Source organism: Tenebrio molitor, chromosome 1, assembly GCF_963966145.1.
Source record: "Tenebrio molitor chromosome 1, icTenMoli1.1, whole genome shotgun sequence".
NCBI lineage: Eukaryota > Metazoa > Arthropoda > Insecta > Coleoptera > Tenebrionidae > Tenebrio > Tenebrio molitor.
The window spans coordinates 5,261,750-5,288,452 of NC_091046.1; the positions used below are offsets into that span (position 1 = coordinate 5,261,750).

A 26,703-nucleotide genomic window follows, 5' to 3' on the forward strand; every position below is an offset into this window, starting at 1 on the left:
ATAAATAATATTCATTGAAAATTTAGGTTTTTTTTTATATTCTCCATTGGCTCTTACGAAAATGTTCAGCCCAAAATTCAAAATTTTCAATTTAAAGTTATCAAATTTTGAAGTAAAACTATTTCGTAAACATTTCATAAAGTTTGATACGAACGGCGAGTGTTTTTTTTTCCTCCAAATTTCATCAAGCGTTTTCACTTATTTTAACCAGTCTCGAGTCCTTTGACTCTTTTACAGAGTTTCTAAAACTTCAGGCTCAAAGAGAACAATCTGAGCTTTCGAAGAGCTCGCTTCCGTACACTGTGCAGCAATAAATCCGTCGCGCAACAATTCCATTCCAGAATGCAACTGCAGTCGGCGAACTAAACAAAACAAAGGAACGGCCGTGTAGCCGGCATTTCGGCCGGTTGTAACCGATATCGTGCGTCATTTGTCACGGGCGGCGAGCGCGCCCTCTGCCGTCCTGCACGACTCTATTCCTGTACCTCCTACTCTAATAAGAAATGCCCCGGTAGGAGCTTGCGAAAGTAGACTTACCCTCCTGCGACTAATATCATCTGCATGTCTCATGAGTAGGCTGTTTGATCGTTCACTCAAGACAAACACTTTTCAAGAAATGTGAGATTTGCCACTAAAAATCCGAATGGCATATAAAGTACACCTGTTTACCATTTTGCTGCAGCACCAGAACAATACGCGCTCTCGTGATTACGTCTGCATTTTACGACACGATCATCATATTTTGTTTGGTTTCGGTTGCCTGAAAGTCACGTTTATTTTTATTTTTGGTTAACATTTACGGAACGACAGTTTCCGATAGTCAGAAATAGTCCGAGTTGACCACACGCACTCGCCTCTCCGCTCCAACGGGAACCCCGACCCGAAATTCCCGAACGGTAAATCTGAATTTCTGGATCGATGATTATCTGGATGGAACAGACGCGGCCGCCATGTGGAAGAAGTGCGATTAAATGCCGACTCCTGACCCACTGAGCGGACCGACTTGGAGCGTTACAAAATGAATATTAACAACTTGGCAGACGACTCCCGTCGGTATCAGAGGCAGATGTCTGCGGACTTTTTAATTATTGCCGACCGAACGTTCGTTCCTCTTTGTGTTTCCTTCGTGTTTACCAATACAATTGTGCTTTTATGCAAAAGCTCGAGGCGATTGATTGGCAGTGGGGAAATGGTGCAAAGCTTCGAGTACTGTCGTGCTGATAGCATTTCTAACGTGAGTGATGGTCTACTAACACGTGTCTTGTTTTATTTTTCACTCGCACAAAACATCTACAATTCACAGTTTATCAATATCTCGAAGAGATTAAGTATTCGCCTGTTCACCCCCGGGAAAAATCTCTCTCTCGTTAATTTCTCGTTTCAGAGTTTCGAATTGTTGCCTCTCAAGTCTGCACTCCACGTTTGTTTTAGTCGAGTTAATGCGTTTTACAATTTGCGAAATGGATCGGAAAATAATGAGCTATTTTTGAGTGGACCCGTCGTACTCCAATATCTTACATAATGATTTATTAAAAAAGTTGCCGAATCCAAAAATAATGCGAACAGTTGTTATTTGTTGAAAAAAGCAAACTATTTATTTGGTTTGGTCGAAAATACCAGACAAAATGCGTTATTTAAAAACAAAACACTAAATAATCGTGACGGTGGGACTTAAAAAATAAATAATATTCAAAGAAAAATATAAATAGTAATAAGGCGGTAAAGTTAAGCAATGTCACGCGTCGTTAGTGTTGGGATGGGTGGCCGCAGGGGATGTAACGGCAATACTTCAATACGTAATGTGGATGTCGTGTAAAAAGTGGGCGTATGGTAAAAGAAATGATAAAAAAATTGTACTTTCAAAGGAATTAAATATCATTTACTTGATGGAAATATCCCTAATAATAAATAAATCCGGCCTTGATGCCCTGCCCCTTTTTATAATAATAATAATGAATAATAATTTTTTGATTACAACAATGGACTGAGATTACTTCTACCTTTTAATTGTTTTGTCGCTATTATGTAAATATTTTGTTCCATAAGTTTATTCGAAATGACTGCTAAAGAAATAATTAACTTTTCTAATAATTATCAAGATAAAAATGTAAAAACAGTTATATTATTAAATTATACAGTGAAGCTTTGAATGTCTCGGTAATATTGTCTTGTTATTGCTTCATTACTGAATCTTTCTTTACTAATCCCAAAAGGGAAGTCCACCTCACGGTCTAGACCTAATCTCAAGTGAGTCCTGTTAGATGAAATTGAAACCCCATCAGCGTTTATATTTTTGACAAATTGAGAAACAATTTGGAATGCCTGATAACAGTACAAAAATATTCATCAAGAGCTGGAATAAATCTGGTAACTAGGTATAGCGAAAACTTTCTCCAGCAAATTAAGTTTAAGATTAAGATTAAGAAAATTTGAGTTTGAACTTTTATTACGTATGTAACATGTGTTCAATTCAAAAGTTCATCGAATTGGCTTTGATCTTTGTCGCTATCTTTGTCTAACCAACTTAATTTACGATGTTGTCTCTTAAAAAATAAAGTCAAAGTCAATTCGTCAATTCAGTTGAACACTTGTTATGTAGTAGAATGTGAATACAAAAACGTTATTTTAAAAGTTATTGTATTACTGAAAAATAAAAATCAAGAAGCAGAAGAGATAGCGTAAAAGTTTCAATGGCAGAAAATTTTCTTTCTTACACATTCTAGACAAATAAACAAATGGAAATTGAAAAAATAAGGTTTAATACATTTTATCCAAAATAGTTATCTACAGTAAGAGTGAGGAAGGCAAAGCTTTCGTTCACGCGAATTGCGTATTCGTCCACGAAGTGCCGCAAGTTACCAAATATTGCCTAAAAAATGAAAATTACGTTATCAGAAAGAATTGGAAAAATTTACGAGAGAATGGAAACCAGTGAGTGAAAGACAGTGGGTGAAAAACGATGAGCGAAAGTGAAGCGAACGAAAAAGGAACTTTCACCCACTGGTAACTGTGGATACAGACTCACTTTCTAAGTAGGTATCGAACAAAACATCTTTTCATTTTGATAATTACAGCATCTTGTTTGTTTTCATACAAATTATTTATTTACTTTAGAAATGCAGGAAACAAATAAAACACCCGTTACTCGTAGATATTTGTTGTAAAAATAAATTTAAAAAATAATTAGTAATAATAAGTAGCAACAAAGATTTCTTGGAAATATTTTTATAACTCCATCTTTTTACTTTTTTATTTACACCCCTGTAGAGCAAGAAGCATCGAATCTTTTTGTCTGAAATTTTTTTGCCACTTCTTTAAGTTTTCGAGTTGTATACGAGAAATGAAAAAAGCTCCGACTTTGAAAGGGTCATTTCTGCCCTTTTAAATATTTTTAAGAATATAAAAATAGAAATATAAAAATAAAAATTCCGTGTGTAAGCTAACCTTCCTTGTTAGAAGTAATTTTTGTAAACAAATGGATTTACTAGGACAATATTATTGTTTGTCACTTTGACACGTAATGTAAGTCATTATCTAGAAATGATTGAATTCATAAAAACAATAATTCTACCTAATTTATTGCATTTTCTGGTTTTTATTAAAACTTGCCCCACTTTATATTATGTTGTTTTTTTAAAAAACACCTCTCATGCAAATTTTGTGATTTGCTGTATAAGAGCATTTTAGAGATGACGTAATTTTACTTTTTCAACATTTTGTTACAAATAACCGTAAAATATTTTATTTTCATTTTTGTTTTTCTTTTTCAATTTCGTATAAATTCCAATTGTTCTGTGCATGTTAGTTAATCGTGTATTATTAATTTAAAGCAAAGTTTAAACGATGACGGGATTAGCTACCATCAAATGTAATAATAAAGATACTAAAACTTGAAGCTTTGTACAATGACCCACTTTTTTATGAAGAACTCCGGCTAAGAATAAATCATACTTAATTGCGGCAATGTTTTCCTTCACGTTTTTGTTTCCCATGCTTTTAGACCATAAATCTTTTATAAATGATAGTTATTCTGTGACATGTCAACTCCGCAATCCTTAAAAAAATTTAACAAAAATGATTACAAAAATAAAAACCGTCTTGTACTCACTGAAAATACAAAAACTGTAAGTTGAGCGGCAAAAACATCGTAAGCACTCCACTTGTCCGATTATTTGGATACAATTCGAGTGCCGCATTAAGTTGCAAAAAAAAACCTGAAGCCATTTCACATGTTTGCGGCAGAGTGGTGCGGCGCACCGCAAAAACCGTGCCGCCGAATTTACATCTAGAATTAAAATGATCCTAGGTCATGAAAACAAATCAGGAAACAAAGCAGTCGTGAAAGCAAATATTAAATGTATTTTTAGAATAGAGACTCAATAAAAGCGGAATCAAAGCGAACGGCGGACATAACTGCCACCTGTCTGAAAACGGGTACGACCTGAAAAGCTGCATGCACATTCCCCATCTTCGCGTTTCCTATCGATTTTCAAGGGCACTACGGAAGGGATGTCGAGGGTGTTGTGCGAATTTTGAAATTTTTATGTGACCGCTTCGTCTGCTCCACCGGGATGAACGACGTATTTGCATGAAAGGGTTGACTTGGTGTTTTGGAGGGGTGCAACGTTCGCGTTCACCGGTTCGTTCCAGATACGGTCTGTCAACAGTGGCGCGCGCGAGATAATGTTTTTATCTAGTCAAGATAACGAAGATAAAGTCATTTAGGGAAAGTGTATCTTCCTCATCTAGAGAAATTTTTAAATAGAGTTATTGCATCGTGATTTTGAAAGCTCTCGAATTGCAAAAAAGAAAATCGAAAAGAATTAGTAAGAAAATATGAATTCAAAAATAGGTGATCGAAGTACATAAAGGAATGTGAAATATAAGATTGACAAGATCTCTAGGTAAAATTTTAGAGATTGTTTTTGGTAGATGTTGCATTCTTTGGAGCTTTTGAAAGCTTACCAACTACTGAAGAAAACATTTAAAGGGAAAGAATGATTACATCAATTCACACATAATCCAGGTATCTAGGCAAAGATAAAGACAATATAACGAGGACAGATAATTTCGAATAGAGTAAGTCTTCGTTATCTAGAGAACGTTTCAGAGATGGTATGTATTTGTTAAAAGCAAAGTATTTGCAAAAGCAGAGGCCTATAACTAATCAGGCACTCGGCTGCGGCTCGTGCCTTAAACCTAGTTTTCGCGCTGGAAAATACCGGAAGCAGTCCAGAGGTACACCTGATAGAACCCAATAATTATTTCCGCATTGCTTAAGAGAAGATTATTTCTTTAGAACGAAGGAATCTTTTGGAACTTTTCAATTAGATATTTCGTTACAAAATAAACCACTTCGATCAAGACGAAAAAAATCATGAATCACTTGAGTAATTGGATAAACGCGCAACACTATTCGCCACTCCGGCAACGGCCGTCATAATTGTAAAAACAAAACTTTTCGTGAAATTTCAGACGTCGACGAAGTCTCAAACGAGAAAAGCCGCCATCCAACTTTCACCGTGAAAATTTCGAGCGAATTTATGCGCGCACAGTTGAAAGGGGAGTTTTAACTATATAATTACAATAATGACTAGAACAAAAAGGTGGACGTGCGGAGCGGAACCTCGACTTTTACAAGCAAAAGCCCTCCACGTTATTGTCGACAAATAATAAATGCGTGTACGTACCGTTTCACTCGCCGCACCCAAATGTCATCCCCCTCTTAATAATAAATACAATTCACGCATTTCCCTTGTTTATTTACGTCCTTCCGTCCAGATAATCATGATTTTGTTATTAGGGACCTGAGGGGGGACAATTACAGGCGATAATTATTTAGGTGTCGTGCCGCGAAATATCCTCCACACCGAATTTCGGGGGGATCGATAGATACATTTGTCAACAGAAGGTCCCATAAAATCCTCAACGTTGCCGATTCCAGGTGCGAACTCGCGTTTTATTCGCCCGACTTTTCCAAATCGTCAACGGCGCAAATTTGTTCCACAAAATACAATAATTGCAGATTTGGCGCAGTTTTTATTTCCTCCGCACACTCCACCCCCTCGATAAATCACCCGGTTCTCACGGAGAATATTGCTTTTTCGTCACGGACGTGTATCGCATTGTACCGCTTAATGGCGCCGGTTTAATTGTCACTTTCAGAATTTGCATTTCCGTGTCTCAATAAATACCACTGTTACCGGCGAGATATTATTTCTGGTTACGCCTTACGCTCGTGAGAGCACGAAAAAGGTTAGACACGACTCTTAATTTGTCAGTGTGAATTCCCCTTAATAAATATGATTTATTGGCAACAGCCAGTGCCCGTATTTCATCTATTTTTAAGAGCCCAAATCTATACTGAAAGTATTCAAGAACGGTTGTGATTTAAAGTGCTCGAAAAAATTTATGGCGCGTTAAATTCTTGTCGAGTTAGCACGGCCCCGGCAACGTTTTATGCACGCATCCATCAAGGCCTATTCGACAAAAGCTCGAAACTGCAAGTTTTTCAAAAATTCCGTGATGAAAAATTAACCGGTGGTACTGTTTTCTCAATTTCGTTGTAGGTCGTAAAATGTTATTGCACATTACGACCTACAACCAAATTGAGAAAAAAGTACCGGAAGGTAGAAATTCTTAAATGAATCAAAATACGAGATTTTTTCAAAATCTGGCAACACAATTTTTTGAAAACGTCGAAACTGAAAAAGAAAACTTTTTGAAAAGTGGTCCTTTTATTTATTCGAATTTGCGGTATTTATACTTATTTATTGGCTGAGAAGAAACTCTTCAGTTGCCTCTAGTTCTATTCTTCCAAAGGCAAAAATTTCGAAAAATGAAACCTTGAGGAGGACGATTTAAAACACTGAGAAGCCAAAAATAATATATTCAACAAAATACAACTGCTGTTTTTAGTCGAAACATGTAAAGAAGGAAGGGATGAACATTAACAAAAATAAAAAATTAACTCAAAAGTACAGTTTATTAATTTTAGATACAGACAACCTGTTAAGGCTACATTGCACGATAAAAAGCCCCATTAAGTCAAGTTGCGTGAGACGAGCTTTAAAGGACTCTGCACATCGATTTATTGAGGAAAAGAAATCTAGCAGTGTCTTACTTCTGACGTAAAAAATGAAATCAAGAGATCCCCTTCCTTATCTTTATGGTAGCGTATTTATACGCGGTTCAAGAACTCATCTAAAAATTCCTTCGCGTTTGAAGTATCAAATTAAAAGCGAATTTTTAAAAGATACAAATAGCTCCGAACCAATCTAAACAAGTTTAGTCGTACATTCGTAGGACTCTTCGCTTCGATAAAAATTCTTCTGGATTTAGACAGTTTAAAGAGTTTAATCGAAGTTCGGTGCTAGGACGGGGCAGTACACCTTCAGGGGTGATTACACCCCGTCTATACTTGAACTGTGGCACCCCATTAAATGAATGGGGTGATGCGAGGGTGGCACACTTTCGCGATTTGGGCAAACAACACAAAGATAAACCTCACATTATTAGTCGTGTAAAAAACTGAAATACTGAAAGCTCTGTGCTTCCCCGGTTATGTAACATTAGCAAAGTGGTGCCGCCACTTTCGACGAACGCTGTATATCATTTATCATGTTTGACAGAAAAGGGCATTATGCAGGTGAAAATTTGTAAAGCATTTTATAAATTCAAGGATTCGGAAAGAATAAACCGATCGATGTGACGAATTTAGAAAAAGTTCGGCGGCAGTGTTTGGGGGCACGGTTGCACTCGGGGAAAAAACGGAAGAGCCGAATATAAATTATCCAAGGGCAGACGTGACAATTTCATTAGAGGAGCAGAGGAAAAACACGGCAGGTGCGGATGGCGTTAAAAATAATTTAACAGACGTGGATTAGGCGGCGGCGGCGGCCTTCGTTTCGCCAATTCTGGACGGCGGTATCGGCTATTAATTACATTATCCAATTTGTTTAATAAGCCACTTTCTCTGGAGGCGCGGGTTCGGCGCGATCGCGATAATGACATTATTTTAATTAAAAATCCCGGGTTAAGTGCTGTGCAAACAGTTTTCGAATTAGTTAAGCGTTCTGCATTACCTAGGTGACTTAAACCGGTTTAACGCTACCGGGCAGGGGGTGCGACATGCGGACCCATCTGATTACGTCAAAATGCAACAGAATGCAACGGCACACAGGAAATGCGACAACACAACAGTCACTGTACACACGACGTGCCCGGTACGGTTGCAGCGAGTGTGGTCAACTCAAGCCATCATGGGGGGTGTGGTAGCAGACGGGGTGTTAAATGACAATGACAGCAACCACGTGAGAGTTTGGTGCAAATATACGCGCGCGGACCGCCAGACGATACTGCCGGTCCATGACAAGAGAGTGCAGTGCGCGCGCCACTGTTCTCCTGCTGCCGCCGCAGGAACGGCGGCGCTCATTCGCCGCTCCTGCGACCCGGTCAACATCAACCACGGTGATATATGCGCTAATTTTCATTCATGCCGACGCTCTAAATCATACCATTGACGGATGGACGACGCGGGACAGGACGACCAGGATGCTCCTGCTGCATCACCTCAAAAGCTCTCGGAGCTCTGTCCCCTCCGGTGCAGCAGGAGCGGTCAACTCGGCTTTTTTCATCAGCGGGAGTTTGACGGACTTGATTAAATTATAAAAGCCACACAGGTGGAAGTTGGGAGTTTTGGACGGTTCTGTGCACGCTCATCAAATCGCTGATGAATTAGTAAGCGAGTTAAAGGGTTCTCTGGTTTCTTTCGGGGATGGTTAATCTAAGGAGTTGAGGAGAGTTACGTCAAATTTTCATGGAGCAAACAGAACCGGACCGGGGTGAGTGCTCAGGTTTGTTTAAAAGTGTCCGAGAAGTTTTTCCCAAGGTGAGACCGCGATAATGCGGACACTTAGGAGGGTAAATGTTTATCCTTAATAAAGAACTGTCTACATTAAAGAATTTCTCCAGGAAATATTCCGACAGTGTTTAAATATTAATAAATCTTCAAGAACACTTTTTACTGAACGGTTACATTCTTGCGGTTCTTTATCTGTTTTCGTAAGAAATTTGACGTGAATCATTTTGTATGACAGTTTAGAAAATATAAAAATAGTCCTTTACGATATAAGTGTAGTAACGGGTTATATTACATAACGAGGTTGGAAAATAATAAAGTAGTAAATGCGGCTTTGCGCAATCACGACATGAGTACAACATTTTTTCTTTGCACTTGACTAGCGCAATAAGTGTCACTTTACGACGCTGGTGTGGTAAAGTGTGTCATTACGCCATTCAAATGAGAAATAGTAGATGGATTAATAAAAAATATTGAATAGAGTAAATAGGTTCATACTTCATATTTTATGAAAGATTTTTTCCGACCAATTTTTCTAACTTTAGAATGAAAAATAAAATTTACGTTGCATCAAGAAGTATTTCTATAAATATTTCAAAGGAGATATTATTGTTGAAATAAAGTGAAAAATTGGATAAATATTGGTAACAATATATTACATAATTTTAGCTTCCATTGAAAAATAGAATGACATTATGAATTATTCTTGGTTAAATATGTGTGCGTTCTACATATAGCACCACTTAAATTTAGAATGAGAGTGAAAATGTAGTTTGATTTAATTTTTACGAAAACACAGTAAATTTAAGGATAAAAGCTCCTTCAACTCTCGCCGGGCTTATTATTGTTTTTGCAGGAAGGTCTCAACGTACGGCAGGAATTACACGCGTCCGGCTCCATGTTCGAATTACGTCCGAAAAAAATAGGAGCTTTAGAGATAAAGTTGTTAGAGATTTTCACAAGGCAAAGCTCTCAGCAGCATTGTCACGGCGCTATTCCCACTGACCTCCCCTAAGACTAGCACGAGCCACATTATTTCTCAGCCCTTGGTGGCCGCCTCCCTCTTTTCATTAAAAACTTTCCTTATTTAAAACTTCGCCAAATTTACAATATAGAATATCGCGGGGCGTCCGGCCGCATTTTGCATGACCGATATTCGCCACCGAAGTTGGACGGTGGCGTCATTTCGTCACCCCAAAACACCCCAAGAGTCTTTCTATAAATGGAACGGCGGGACTGCGTGAGGGACCTCACAAAAGGTTACGGATCGCCTGCGAGATAAATTTAGCTAATAGACAAAGTCGTGATTGTTAGAAATTTCCGACGAAATCGAGGTCGCAAACGAGGACTCCACTCGATCCGTTAATTGGGGATTGCGTCGCTGCACCCCGCCGGGTGCGAAATGCACTGCCGACGCACAACAGGATTAGGATAATGTTTTGGTAAACACGTCAAGTGTACCGGCGCGCCGCAATGAATAATTCAGAAGTCGTCGAAGAAAAAACCGAGCGTTTCAAATTAATTCATCGAAACAAAGCGGAAAATTCGGGGCGCTGAAAAATTAATATTCAGTTAATTAAACGGAAATCGCTGGCTTGTTGGGAATTCATGGGATGCGCGATGCACTCCTGCAAAAATCGTCCCGATTAATTAACAGTAAACAACGGAGGTAATTCAGGTGTCGGTTTAATTATCGTTCACTTGATTACCGACTTGTAATGCCGAACCTGAGCAGGGTGAAGGGTCCGACCGCACCGAACCCTTCCGAAGGCGTGGAAACGAATAGCCATTTAATTTTTTATTGTTGGGGCTTTCAATGTCAACAGTGAACGCCTCGAATTTCGGCCGACCTTCATCAGGCAAATCTGGAAGGCCGAAAAAATTGCTGAACAGGCACAAAGGAGTCGAGAGCCGGTGTACTATAAGAAATTTCATAAAAAGGCAACGATCCAGGTAAAGAATGACTTGATTGCAGAATGTCGGGTCAGGTTTTAAAAACATGCTCCGTCTTCTCCGAGCTGTTACATTTTCAAAATTATTTCTAAAGGGATTATTTTTTCCAAGGTCACGCCAATGCCCTACAAAGTTTGAACTGACGTAGTATACTCGTTTTGATAGTTTTATTGTCCTTAACATATCAATGAACCGAAAAACTTCACCAAACCTGATTTAGTAGTCTTCTAAGGACACGACAACGACAGCAAAATGTTTAATGATATTTTTACAGCACAATTAAAAAAATAGTAGATTACGTCACGAGTTCAGAAAAGTGAGTTTACTAGACGAGTATGGCAAGTTTAAGTACGAGCGTTAGCGAGCCATACCAGTCCAGTAAAATCACTTTTCTTACGAGGAGCGTATACTATTTTTTCGCATTTTAAGAATATTAAAATTTGTTCGTAAAAAAGTTGAATATTACTCAAAATCGTACAGTAATGGTTACTATGCTGTAAAGTAACCTATTACTGTACGATTTTGAGTAGAGTAATATTGTTCATTACTGTACAAAATGCAAAAAAATAAATTTAAATCATTATCATAAATGTAGTGTAAAATAGATACAAGGAAGTTTACAAGCACGAGCGCAGCGGGTCCTGTAATTTCATCAGTAAAAAACTGCGTACAAGCGTATAGGTGTTGGATTTTCTCATGGGCTATGAGTCATATCTGCGCAAACGACGAACATCAGTCTCAAGTAAGCGCTCAAACCGACCGGAAAACATCGTCATTCGTTACGTTAGTGTCGTCTCTCTCTAGAATATTTGGATGTAAAGTAGTCGATGTTTTCAGTTTTCATTTACCAATTATTCACTAGTTTATCGCTCCGCCTTCGCGCAAATATTTCCAAGGTCACAGCCCATGAGAGAATCCAATACCTCTACTACAGTGTGAAATGATGATCCCCAAACTGGAGTCAACTTTATGCTATGAACACAATTCTCAAGCTACACGCATAATATTGATTACAACTACTCTCGTTGCGCTCGTGTGTGTAAACTTCCCACTTGTAAAAAAAGTTGTGCTTTATGCACACGTTGCATAAATAACGATTTTACTCAATTAGAAATTGCTAGGCAGACGGTATTCGGATTGTGAATTTTACCATCTCAAATCCTGCAAGGTCCGCGTTCCACAATATTTAACATGTCCTTCAGAAATATCCAAGGTAATTGTCTAACAAAGACACAGTGCTGCAACTTTCTTAATAAAATTTTCAACTACGTGGAGACAGTTATTGCGCCCTGAACTCCGGTAAGCTCGCTCCGGCACGATTCCAGATATTACTTACAGATGACAATTATTCAATAATTTCTCCAGCTTCGATATCGGCTGTCCAATAAATTCAATGTGTAAATTAGCCGCCCCGTCAGAAATCCTGCACTCTTTCATCATTTTCACGCCGGTTTGTTGCAGCGCAGCAAGAAAAAACTCCTGCGATTCGTTTAATTCCGTCATCCCGCAGAGTTTGCCACTTTTCAAAGCGATATTCCGGCAGGATTGTACGCGCTCAGTGTATCGATTTTTTTATTACCAATCTTCGTGAACCTTCTTTTCTGTTATTTCAGGCGATTTGCATACTTGCGGGGGCAGGTCCGGACCGAGAGAAATCTACGCGACCGAACTAAGATTTTCGGAGCGATTAGAGAGAATAAAAATTGTGTCGAGACTGTGGGAGAAATGTGGCCAATTTCGGCGACCTCGACCTTTATCGTGAAGAATAGTCCTAATATATCACGTATTAGCCGTAAAAGAAACAAATTTATGGTCGGAATATAATATTTGTATTATTGCCGGCCGGCGGTCACCCATCTCGGGGTGTTAGCGAGGCCTCTAAAAAGCTCCATCTCCTGCGTAAGCCAAGAACAGTTCGGAAATGGCCGGATAGTAAACAGATAAAACACTTTTGATAAATCTTGTGTACATCTGAACTAGAATCGGCATTTTGGCAAACGAACCCTAGTGATACATACGAACCGGGCACCCTTTCCGCCGATCCTTACATTTGATTTATTCCATATTTTTACATGAGCGATCTTCCCCATTTTCCATTTAATGTTGCTGCCATTTTATTGGCCTCACTACTCGGGTGAATTATGGTCGGAATCCGCCAGTGAAAAGGACACTCTTTGCAACGTTAAATAAATAAAAAATGGACGGCGATGCGTCAGTGCATTTTCGCTTCATCAAACTGGCTTTTTGTCCGCCAACAAAATTAAAACTAAAACCGTCGGTAAATAAAACCGGGGTCCACATTGGCGAATTCCAGGTCAGTTTTTATGCACCATTCCGGCACGATACTGCAGATTGTTTTTCGATCTGGTCACTATGGGGATGAAACCATAGAAATATTGAATCGAGCCACGAAACTGGCTATCTGCCAGTTGGCCCCGTTATCATTTTGGTCTACTTTCCAACTTAGACGCTCATTATCTCCTCGCCCGGTGGAATTATTCGCACGAAATGCAGATGGACAGAAATAGAACGGGCCACGTGAAGACGCTGCGTATTTATCGAATTTTTACGTTCGAGGGGTCGAAAAATCCCCATGCACCTGATGGGGGTGAAGTACTTGCGGTTCCGGAGTGATTAAGGGCAGGCACATACGCTACGGGGCGTGTTGGCACTAGCTAGCACCAACTTCTGCACGGTCGTGCCAATTTATGGTGACGGCGTGAATTATACATTTTAGGGGATGCAGAGCCGAATTGAGGGCTCTTATGGCTGGGGAACGTGACGTAAGGGTAGAGCGCAGTACATATTTTCGAAAAGAAAGGGTCGATCTTTCGAAACCTTCAGGAAAAGATTGGTAACGATGAGGGACACTTCCGCCCGGCGCCTCCGCCAAAACAGACACCTAGATGGAGTAGCGTTCTTACTCCCTATTTGAAACCGAGCCCCCTTGAAGTACTTCACAAACCGACCCCTTTGAAACCCAAAACCCCTTTAAAACTGCCAAAATTTTTAAAATTAAATGTGCCAACAACTATTTGCCACTAGTGCTAGTTTCGCTATTTCTTGAGCATCCTCTCGGTACGTTGTGTAAGTCATAAATAACAGCAAGTTTCTTTCAAAGCTCTTGAAAGCTGAGTTTATTGTGTTTTTTGGTTGTATTTTGTGCAGTATTTGAGTCGAATAATTAAATAAATGGATGTTGACGCTAAAGCAAAGCAATTTATCTTTTATCGATTGTTTCGTGGGAAAAAAAGATAGTTTCATTACTCGTCCAATCCACTAATCAGATTAGTCGATTGAATATACTAAAGTTAAAATTAATTTCCATTAACAAAAATTATCACGCTTCGGTGCACCGATTTATATTGTGAGATTTAACGATGCAACTGACTCGGAAGCTGCGCGAAACTTCAACTCTAGATTTTCATTAAGAAACTTCACTCAATTTTACACATAAGAGACTGTTTTCAAGTGCTGAATTGAAGCTTTTATTAATGTGAATATCTAGTGACAAATAAATAAAGGATGAAACTTTCTGAAAGACTCATTTTGAGGAGGAAAATTTCGTTTGGTAAAATAATCAGCAAAGGGGGAGCTTGAAAGTCGCCAAGTGGAGTTATTGAAATTTTCTTCAGTTTAAAATAAAGCCATTTATTCAGATTATGAGCTTTAAAATGTTATAATTTAGTACAGTTGAGAGATTTGTTAGAGGTCAAATTACAAAAGTAAATGTTTCTTTTGCATAAATTATGTTTCCATAAAAAGATGAAGACAGAAGTAAAATTATATAACATTCATTAATAATAAAACCATAATTAACGATTTTAATAAAGAGTTTTCATTTCTTTTTTTTTTTCATTTTTTCAACAGTAATTTTTATGTATAGGTCTTCATTAAAGAATCAAAACACAATTTTAAATAAAAAAACAAATCCGGTGTAATGAAATAAATCCTGCAAGAGATTGTAAGAAACATCCTCGGAATTTTTTCATTTTCCACAGCACTAGAAAAAGAAGTGCGCCGACAAAGATGAGATTAATTACGAAGATTTTATAGATCTACACTGCAAAGTTTAAAACTGCAAACACATAAATAGTCTGCAACAGAAATAAAACTGGTCCAAAAACTGATTCTTGTGGGACACCAGCACATGAAGAAAGTAGTAAACAATCCCGGAACTAAGAAGCTCTTAGTTAAGTCTCAAGCGCATGGCAAAATGACTAGGGTAAAGTGATTACCTACTACATAATTACCTATTAGTGTACAAGAGTTATTTTACAAATTATAACGTCCTCTGTTTCATGTTACTTTGTAAACGTCCAAATGTTTAATTTTAATAATAATAAATTATTAGAAGACCAGTAAAATAAAAACAAAGTAAAATAAAATCAACGGGAACTTCCATTGTAAATCACTGGTAAATATTTACATATTTGATTCATCTTTTTAAATTTCTTTATTTTCTTTCCATCGTATATTTTCTATTATTACCTCCAGCGACTTCTTTTTCAATTTTTAATATATTATTCGCTTTTTATATCTATTATTTTTCGGCTTACCCAACTGTACACCTTTATCTTTCAATTTAGGTTAAGGTAGCTGGGATTTACCGACGGATGTTGTAAATTTCTGGGGGAGTGCGGTAGCACGCACGGTTAATTTACTCTTTTTATAGTTACTTTAAAATTAAAGTGTTCATATGTTACATTAATTTAGTGTAAAAAAAACACATTTACATGTATTATTTTTTCGATAAATGTTTTTTTTTTATTTTTATTGACTAATAAATAATCATAATCATAATAGGGAAAATACAACTTATCGACTTGGCAGCTCTGTATGTCAAAAAGTTTGATATTTATTATTTTATAAAAATCTGCAAAAGTGCAAAATAAAATATTTGGTCAGCCGAAAAGTTCCAATTGATCAGGCACTCGGCTTCGCCTCGTACCCCTACCGTACTCTAATGTAAATATGTAACTATTTCAACATTTAATATATGACATAAAACCTATTCAAATATCTCACTGTCGTTATTATTACATTTTCATCATTGCTTTATTTTCTTGTTTTTGTTTATTTTTGTTATTATGTAAAAACTAATTTTGTCGGGACCGAAAAATATCGAAATCCAGATTTGTCATATACCCGAAGTTTAATCGGCCGTTTTCATCCCATTTAAGGGCACAATAAATATCAAAGTGTTCGTTATGTTCGCGATATTGCAACACCAATAACCGTCTGCCGCTTTTAATTGCCTTAATAACTAATATAGTAAAACCGTTGATTTGCAAAATAACCAACAAGATCAGATGGGATTATAAGTGAGCGTCGATTTGAAAGCTTTATTATTACCCTGTGCTTTATCATCACCAACAGATCCATTTTCTGATGCATTATCAAGTAACGAGCAATCACTGCATTTTATCGTAATTTAAAAGCTGACACCCACAATTTACCGACTCCATTACGTGTTTATTTCATGCCACACCGTTAGTTAAAAGTGTGTTTTTCTTAGACCCAAAAAAAATTAATTAATTTGCATGTCTGGCTCCCTCCAAATATTTTTAATACATTACACGTCCGCCCTGCAAGTTTTATAGCAACGGTACAAGTTTAATATAGTTGTTTTTCACCGGAGTGGGTATAATATGTCGGTTGCATGTTTGATCACATCGCACATCGCGTAATTATTCCGGTAATTCCGGACAGTCTATGCAAAAAATATGCACTGCCATGTCTGGAATGGCTGACGCGATTAGCCACCGACGTCTCTGTCCGGAGTTTTGAAATCGCTAACCGCCATCGTTATTGAATTATAAGCGCATTTGCGGATGTTAACGTTGTAAAACCGTCCTTATTTGCAATTAAAATGATTTAAGTGGCGTACGTAGAGGCGGCACATGAGCGATCGATAACGACATGAAAATAATTCTCTCGTCTTGTGTTAACTGCCGGATTAGCGCTGCAGGGGTGTATTTTTAGGGGTTGCACCGGAGGGATGCACGATGCCGGAGACAACAGCTCTTTATGAATTATTACCCGGTTTTGTCGTGTGTGCTATATTTGTGTCTTGAACATTAAGTAAGCTTTTTGAAGCACCGTGAAGAGAAAACACAACTTTAAATCAGCCCCCATGTGACACACTTCTGAAGTTTGCGAAATCTTCAAAGTTTATTAATGGTAAGTAAACAGTTTTGCAAGAACAAATCAAAGTGTAGTGAGTGTTTAAACAATTTAAACTAATTCAGACTCGGTAAATAAATAATCAAATAAATTGCGAAAAGTTCCTTGAAAGAATGAAATGATCGATAGTTAGTTTCAATTTGGAGTCAAAGAAAAATAAATGGGCTTCAATATGCGCTCGGTTAGAATTTTTGAAGCAAAACATTTTTCACAGAAAGTATCATGTATTGAAAAATTGTTCTAAATCGACTCCAGAAGTGTAAAACAAGATTATGTCTAATTTGAAAATGGAGGTGTGATTATGACGGCAATTTATATCTAGGTAATATCCGTGGTTTCTTTAAGACTTCAAATATGTAATTTACGACGGAAATGCTGCGCCATCAGCCACCAGACATTATCGATAAACGAAATTTAAGTTTATTAAACGGTATATTATATGCCAAGGGACCAAAGTGGATTTTTATTACACGAGCGCAGCGAGGGCAATAATTACACGAGAGGTGAAAAATGAATGAAATAAACGGTAATTTCGTCGTGATGGAGATGTTAGATCTACCTACGTTCTTCCAATAGTAATAGTTTGAGATATTTGTGTTACATGCTTAAGGTGTGGTCCCTAAATAGCTGGAATTAATTAACCATTATAATACGAAACAATGGAATAACTTAAGTGCTAGTCATCACAAAGAGCTACTAATGTAATTTGTTTGTTGTTACTTGGAAGAAAATTTAATTGCTTCATATGAGCGCGTTTCCTCAAGAACAAAATATATTTACTCGAAGAAATCATCAATACTGTACTTCATTTACGATGTACGAATATGTGTATAAAACACAAAATTGTTACAATTCTGAAGAACAAAGAATTTAAAGAAACGCATTTCTAAAATCTCAAATTAAAATCAGAAATCACACCGGAAAAATAAGCTAACTTCGAAGGACAGATTCACTGTACCACTTGAAAAAATAATATAGTTATTTACTGTAAGAGGGAGGGAGGGAAAGCTTTCATTCACGCGAATTGCAATTCAAGTGAACGAAAGCGGCCTTACTCTCGAGTGCTGTATTTGGTTTTGTTCGATACCTCCTTTGAAGGTGGATGAAAACCAGTGAGTGAAAGACAGTGAGCGGCGAGCGATGAGCGAAAGTGAAGTGAACGAAAGAGAAACCTTTACCCACTGGTAATTATGATACAGACTCACAGCAAAAATTGCATTTCTTGTAATTGAAGTTGAATGACAAAAATCTGTGAAGAGAGATAAAAAAACAGTATTGGTTATTTGAGTGAAGTGACAAATAAGAATATGAAAATTGAAATTTTTACAACAAGACGAAAGAAATTTGAAGAATAAGAAAGAAAACTCTGAGAGCAGTCGACTAAAATTCTAATGTCAAAGATATAATCAAGTTGCAGATTGATATGAACAGGTCTATCACATGGCCAACAATGGACTAATCCGCTTAGCAGTAGAAGAAAAAAATCGTTAAGTAGATGAAACTGACATCATAAAAAAAACAATTCCGTATAAGAACAGACTTTGAGATCTATCTAGATAAAAGGGAACAAAATAAGAAGCTGCCCACAGTTGCGCTAACGAGGCTCCAAAGATTTCTTTAAAAACACGTTGGTGGTGTTTGAATCGATTCATCAAGCGTTTTTGTGTAGATCAGGTGATGTTACCATCAATGAAACAGACGTAAAAGAACCGGAATAATACTGCAAAAATTTTAAAACGAACCAGCTTAAACAGATGTCTGTGATTACATTTCAGAAAGGTGGAAAATGAGAGAAATCGGAATTCCGTCCAGAGACCTTGGCACAAGTCAGGGAATGAAATGAACGCTTTATTATGCCACAAACTGTGTTTGTTAAGAAGTTCCTTGTTGTTAAAAAATGAAAGTTCGAAGTTGCGTCGTCATTCGGGGTCAATTCCTCCGACTGGATTGGTGAAATTATCCGAATTCCTTCGTCAGCATCGCCGGTCCGTTTAATAATCTCGATAACGCGTCATCCTGCTGTTTGGTCTAGCAGTCCGGATAATCCCCCGACTAAAATTCCGAAAAGGATAGATTCAGGACGACGTCATAAATGCGGTCGTCCTGAGCCGCCACAAGAACGCAAGGCGCCAGAGTCGGCGTCAAGCCGGCTACACGGGCCACTACTGTAATAATTGATTAAAGCGGAAGTGCTATCGACCGGATGGCTCCGAAAGCCCCAACAGAGCGCCATCTGGCGGCAGGACACGCCGCCCCCTGTTCAGAGGGCGCCACGATCCCGATAACGCCGCTGCAGACGAATAATTAAACATTTTCCATTTATAACTGCCAGATCGTGGCGATTTTTTCTGCATCGTAATTAGGCCCGTCGTCGTAATTTCGGCACATTGCTGCACCGTTGAAATATGTATCCCGATCCGGAAGACTTGGCCGTTAATGCAAATTAACGGCGATTAATTATTAAAGCTGCGTCCGACTATCCCGTTGAATTATTGGTGTCCGGTTTTGTTGCGGCGGCCGATTTGAAATTTAAATGCAATAAATCCGATTGGTTGCCGACCGGAAAGGTTAAGGAGATAAAAATGGGAGTCCTAGATGTGACGTGAAGTTTCCGGTCGCGTCCTTAAAAACATCAAGTGATAAAATTTATAACTGGCGCAATTCAAACGGAATAACACAAAGAGGCCAAAAGTCGGAGCCGGAAGAGGAGAGGAGCGCCCGAAAGAGAGAGTCGGAGAGGACAACTGGCGGACGGTTCCGCATTGCAGCATCACGTGGCGGGATTTCAATGATCTCATTCTCGGGATTTTCCTATTACAATTATTAAAGCGGCCGCCGCTTTTCACATATCGCCTCGTTCAGACGGAAAACTCGCCGGAAACTGATTTCTGTCGCTCTAATTATTAAATTGTTATCGAACGACGCCGGATTCTGAAGCTAATATGGATTTTGTGGACGCCATCGCTGCACGAGGATCCGGTTCCTGGCGACAAAGAGTTCAACCCCAATTTCCGCATTAATAATTTCAATAATAATCGACGGCCATTCATCGATGGAAACATAATGTTGCAATTTAGAAAACTTAATCGCCCGGCGCCTCCGCCATTTTCCTACAGACCAAATATAATCCCCTTTCATTCAATAACTGGCCATGCGATTTATCAAATTGTTTTAATATTAAAAATACTGGTGGAGCGCAGATGCAGAAGCTCCAAAGAAAGCTCTACATGTTCAGAGAGTATTAATTATTTTAATTTCGCTGAAATTCAGGAGCTTATTTGAATTGAAGCAAATTAACAAACCGTCATGAGTAATTGAAATATTACCGAATTTCAATTAAAAAATCAATGTTTTACTTTATCGTTGTAGAACCCACCTGGCAAGTAAACATCTCACAAAATCTTGATTTTATTTAAATTTTCATGACCTAAATGTGCTTTTAATGAATACCTTAAACAACGATAAATAACAAGTAATAAAAATACTCCTGGTAAACATCTCAATTCCTTATGTAATGTAAACAACTTAACGACAGCGTCCATTTCAATTAATTAAATTTTACCATTTCTTTCATTCTAGTACCTTAACGTGACATTAACATGCAGCAATAAATAATGTTGCATTTAAGTGGTTCTATTAATTACACAAGTGACGATAATAATTATTTGTGGAATATGAATTATTTACAAAATATATTCTTTTACTGATTACAAAATATCGTGAAAAATATACAGAGCGATCAAGAAGAAAACAAATGAAGAGTGCTACTTCATCTTTTGTTTTATCGAAACGTTTCTCTTAGCTTAATCATACACATATGTATGTATACTCGTTGTACACAGTCGTATTATTGGTTCCCTGCCTCTCGAAAAAATCTATTATTAATTATTTAATCATTAACAATTAATGCTTTAACTGTAATAATAAAACTCATTTTACTATTCATTTTGGTATAAACGTCCGTAAACTTTGCCGAAAACTAAAACCTTTTTCAAGGTTAACATTAACACCGTTGCTGTAAAACTGACGTTTCTTTGACATTTCACCGAAAAATCTTTTTGATCACTTTGTAGTGTCTCACCGTCGTTAAGTCAAAGTGAACACTATATCCCGGCGCCTCCGCCATTTCTGATCCCACCATAATTTTATTTGTTGGACATTGCTACTGCACAACCCCCACCGAATTAAATACGCTTTTGCTGAACACTTCAAACAATTATTATTACGAATTAGAATAAAATTAAAATTCGCCGCGTCACGTTTCTTGGCGGTATCTTCCCTTCGCCCCGGCGCCTCCACCATTTTTGTCGCAGTAATTAGCCGCCGGCCGGCGGTCCGCCCTGTCTCCGCCGTCCCCGACCGTCGAATTGTTTCCAAATCGCTGGTATTTGCGTAAGCAAAGCGAATAAAATGCGGCAAGTTGCGAAACAGAAATATTTATCTAGTTCCAGAAATACGCCGGTCGTTAAATGCTTATTCCGCCAAAGCATGGGATATCCTCTACCGGTAGACTCGTAAAACTCGGCTGAGCGGCTAAGTATAGATACCGAACGCTAGACGGCGTGGCTCTGCGATAAGGAAACAGAAGCGAAGCGGTCGGTCGAGACGCACCAATCACGACCCGGAACACTTGTTGATTTGCATTTCGTCAGCTCATGTTTTCTCTCGGCACGTTTTAAGAGGTAATAATTGTCGGAATGGACGGCCCACGGCGAATTAGGAGATTTAAAGGATTCGCGTAATATTTTAATAGGAATATATGGTGTAAATTTCGGCTGAAACACGACGTACTACAAACAAATAAGAAAGCTTAAATTGTACCACCTGGCTAGTTAATTCTACATTTTATTATCTAGAATTCAAAAACTGTGCGAAATTGTAATGAAGCTTAATTTGGCAAAATGAGAATTCAGATAAGAATTGTTTAGAGAAATAAATCATTCGTATCCAGTCAATTTATCTAAGCTGCGTTAACATGTTTAGTTATAAAATACATAAACTGTCATTCGGATTTCTGATTTATTCTCGTATTGATTTATCATAATGGTTTCCATGACTTACTGGTTTATTGATTTCATTGAATCTTAGACCTTCATTTTAATTAGACTTAGGCATTAATATTTAAGAATCAAGCCAACTTACTTTTAGCGTCTTAAGCCAACTTCTAAGCTCAACACAAACGAATACCGATTTTTTACAATTTGTTAGCTTAAATTTTGAAGTTGTCATTTTAGCAAGTATTTGTTTAAAATCTATAATATCTGATTTATACGAGATTGGTTCTGCAATAAGAACAGTAAACAAATGTATTGTCAGACATGCAAGTTATAATGACGTCGTTACATCAAAAATAGATTTATATCTCTTGGACGTTTCTAGATAATGAATTGGTTATTTAATTTCTCCACTAATGCTGCCTCCCACAAATTTCTTGGAGAAACGAAAAATGACTTTTATTTATTTCTTTTCACAAACGTAGACTATCCTTTCGAGAATCATCACCAGTCGTATGAACAGATTAATTTATTTTCATTTCTATTTTGGTTCGAAATAGTTTCAACATGTTCTAAATGCACTAATCAGTGACATTTTACTACAGAAAAGATATTTTGAAATAGATTTTTAGTTTTGTGTGATATTGTTTAACCAACACAAAGGACATTTAACAATAAGACAATAAAATAACAAGTGTGTCACCCAGTTGTCTACCTCTACTTCGCCTCGGTCTTCAATCTCGGGGCTTAGCACAAAAAGACTCACTTCTACTCTTAATAATATAATCTACTATTACTGAAGTTTTAAACGGAAATTTAATACTGACCATAAAGGTTTCAGAAATATTTTAGAAATATGTACGTCGATACAACACGATATAAGAATGTGATGTTAGTTAAAATAAAAATATTATTTAAAAGAAAAGGAGTACTTGAAATTTGATAGTTTAAATTTGACGAGACATAACTGTTCCAGACTTGAGTTTCCATCAGTTTATAAAGAATTTAAACCTTTGAAATATTCAACCTGCTGCAGTGAAACACGCAACAAAGCTCAACTCGATGACTCCTTCAGCATCAGACGTTTTAGAGAAATCACCAAAACCTTAGTTTTGAAAAACAATCGAAATTCAAACAAAATCGGGAATTTCCGGAATGTTTTCGCCTGGCTACATTATCGAAACACTAATTGGCTTGACTCGTAATTAATTAAATTTCAAACGAAACTTCAATTATGTTTCTATCGAAAATTCGGGTAAAAATTTCCTCGAAATCTAATTAGTATTCGAGTATATTAATACGCCTGGAGGAGCTGTAGGTGTTTTATTAATACAAAATTGGTTTAACAAAGGGTCGCGTAATTTGAAATTAATTGCAAACCCCACCGCTGCAGCTACTCCTGAGAATATTATTACGCATTAATTGGGTAGAATTATTGGCAATATAGGAAAAACAACAGCGCTGACGAGGGGGTGATCTCGAGTGGAAAGTTTACGTAAGTACGTGGGAGTTGTTTGCTGAACAACTAGTCTCACCCTGAAAAGTTTTAAAGCAGAACTAGATGGATAACGGGCAATGTTGCTTCTAAAAAAGTCCGTGGTATTCCACTAAACCTGTCTTAGACAGTCATAAATTTGCCGAGTAACCTATTTGGCAGGGACGTTCTTGTGGCTCTAGGTCGACCGTAACGTCCGAGGGCACAAAAATACAAATCTGAAATAACAATGCGGAAATAGTTCCACTTTATCATCGCACCAACGAATTTTTCGTCCGGGCGGCGGCGTCCCTCCCCGACGAGCATCAGATTGAATTATCGCCACCTCCAGGTTATTATAACAACTAAAGTGCAATCTCGGCACGAGCTATCTTTGAATGTTCCCTTTCTCGCTCCTGAGATGTTTAATTACAGGAAACCATCAAGGAGCAAATTACATTATACACTCTTGGTGATGACTAATTTCAACTTAAATACTTTTGTTAAATAAATTTAGCTCGAAATTGCTTCGTTACGAGCGACATGCGATCGGATTTGATGTTATAATTTAATGAGACTGCCTTAATTAAAATAGATGTCGGCCCCGCAACACAAAAAAAAAAACACCCGTCCCCCGCCAGCGCCATGTAAAACAAATCCGGGAGACGTGCGCAATTATCACCATGTTATGTGATATAGGGTTGGGGAACGTAACGCAATTTCGGGGTGTGACATTCTCTATAGGGCATATTTTACTTGCGCCCGAACGACGGATGCGCCCCGAATTCGCAGCATTGCGACGAATTTACATTATCTCGACGAAATTGTCTCCCCGATCGAGGGGTGGTTTATTTTGTCCGAGTTAATCATCGATCTTGTACGTACAACGTGTGGCCAAAAAATACACCGGAGGCGACGCACCCGATTCCGGATATAAGTCAGAGTTTCAGCTGAAAAGACGAATTTTCCACCAGAGTTGGCCAACTTCGAGGTAGAATCATTGTAAATTAAATTTCGCACTGCATTTCAGGATGAATGTATGAGAATAATTCATAATTTCACTTCTGGACTGCATCAGAACAATTTCTCTCTAACGCTTTGTTTAAATCTAACAGCGTAATAAATACCATTTTGTATTGTATTACGTGAAATAAAACCAAGAATTGTAATAAAGTTCGCTGAGGCATGGCAACAAGTCTAATGAGGGTGTAATAAAGGTTACATTAACTTAAATTGCAGATGTTGAGGTAGAAAGTAAGAAAGGCTGAGGAGAAAAGGTAAGAACCTTTTGTTAAATGCTACAGGTAAACGGGAGAAAAAAGAGTTTAAAAGACATTGAAAGAAAGAGGAAGAGAGTAGATATAAAGGATAAGATTAATTGGAAGAGTCTATCAAAATGCTGAACGAAGGGAAATGGAAGTATGGAAGGAGTGTACTGAAGGAAAAGCGGATTGTCTTAGATATAGAAGTAAGCGTAGATCAGAAAAATGAAAAAGGCAAGAATTTGGAGTGTATCTACTAAACGAAGAAAAAATATAGTAGTAATATTGCTTGGAACAATTGAAAGCTTGGAAATTTATTAGACATTGATGAAAGCACGATAAAATCAACAGTAAGTAGGTCTGACAGGCGCTAGAGATAGATAGACAGACACAAGGAAAAGGCTGGAAAGTTAACAAGTCAATAAGTACAAGCAAAATAAAAACTAAAGAAATCTTGCATGAAAGAAAAAAAAAGAGAATGAATAAAATAAAAAGAACGTGTAGAGACAGATTAACAGAAGTTATATGTAGATGGAATGACTTTAGAAAAAAATTAGTTTATGAATGTGGAAAAATATAGCAAGGGAAACTTCTTGGTGAAGCGGAATAAAATAAACATTGGGATTTAATATAACTAATGTAAAAGACATAATAATACAGGCTGATTCACGTAGCCCATTCGTTAGAAACTTTCTGATTTCCCAAAATTGTATTAATATGAAAATCGGTAGCTGAATATAATCGATTGCTCCAAGTTCAAATAAATTATTTTCAATTTTTTTTTTTCAATTGAAAGGCCCCATTTGGATATCATATTTGGATTCCACGTTAAAGTGTGAGTTCAGAACGTTCTCTTGTCAACACTTATCTTGTCTTCTTTTTTGACGTATGTCTTCTTTTTCGCAAAAAAAGCGGAGTTGCAGGGCTTCCTTAAAAGATGTATAACTCCTGAACCATTGGAAAAAGACAATGATTTTTTTTTAATTGAATCCCTAAAGGTTTGGCCGATCTTTTGCGCCACTAGTGACATTTTTTAATGTTTCATACGCCTACTACAATTTTTCAAAAGTTTTTGACATTTTTTGCTAATCAGCTTTGAAAAATTGCAGTAGATGTATCAAACGTAAAAGAAATCTCACTAATGGCGCAAAAGATCGACTAAACCTTTGGAAATTAAATTTTAAAAAATAATCAATTATTTGTTTCCAATGGTTCAGGAGTTTTTTAATAAACCCCTGCAATCCCGCTTTTTTACGAAAAAGAGACATAGATCAAAAACGATGACAGATAAGTGTTGACAAAAGAACGTTCCAAACCCAAAATTTAACGTAGAATTCAAATTTGAAATCAAAATGGGGCCTTTCTATTTAAAAACACAAAGATGGGGTCGATTTCCGGTATTTCCGGAAGTGTCGCCATTTTGAAAATATTTTATCTGAACTTGGAGCAGTCGGTTATAGTCAGCTACCAATTTTCACATTAATACAATTTTGGGAAATCGGAAAGTTTCTAACGAACGGGCTACGTGAATCACCCTGTATATGAATCACCCTGTATAATGTAAGTAGAGACAAGAAGATATGAAAAAAGAAGAAACGTATTTGTAATGCGTATAGAGAAAAGTCCATGGAGGAATGGGAGAATGTAGAAATGTGTTAAAAAAAAGGATACAACAGTGTCAGTCCCAGAACTATAGGAAAGAGAGAAACGTAACTAAGAAACAGTGGAGAATAATAAAAAACAAAAAAAAAACTGAGGAGATACTGAATTTTTTGTAAGTGGAATGTGTAGGAGCACTCATAAAGAAAGTTACACATAAAGTCACACATAATCGGAAATGATGAAGAAAAAGAAAGCTAAGAGTGGAAGCAAGTGAGAGAAAAACAAGAGAAAAAAGAAAACAAATACTAGTCAAACTGAAGTAGTGGGATGTGTTTGGGGAATAGCATAGAGAAAGTAAGAGAGCATGATAGA

General features: G+C 37.4%; 1 protein-coding gene across 9 annotated transcripts in view; it reads right to left on the reverse strand.

The window, feature by feature from the left end:
* Sh (Potassium voltage-gated channel protein Shaker) overlaps nt 1-26,703 on the reverse strand; it is a 227,652-nt gene that overhangs the window by 70,145 nt on the left and 130,804 nt on the right. The window contains exon 1 of one of the 9 annotated variants that reach the window (XM_069051499.1): nt 538-578. The exons of the other annotated variants lie outside the window; for them this stretch is intronic. Coding sequence (XP_068907600.1) covers nt 538-563 — 26 coding nt within the window. The 5' untranslated portion in view covers nt 564-578. Of the gene's footprint in view, nt 1-537; nt 579-26,703 lie in introns of those variants that run through there. 9 annotated transcript variants of the gene reach the window in all.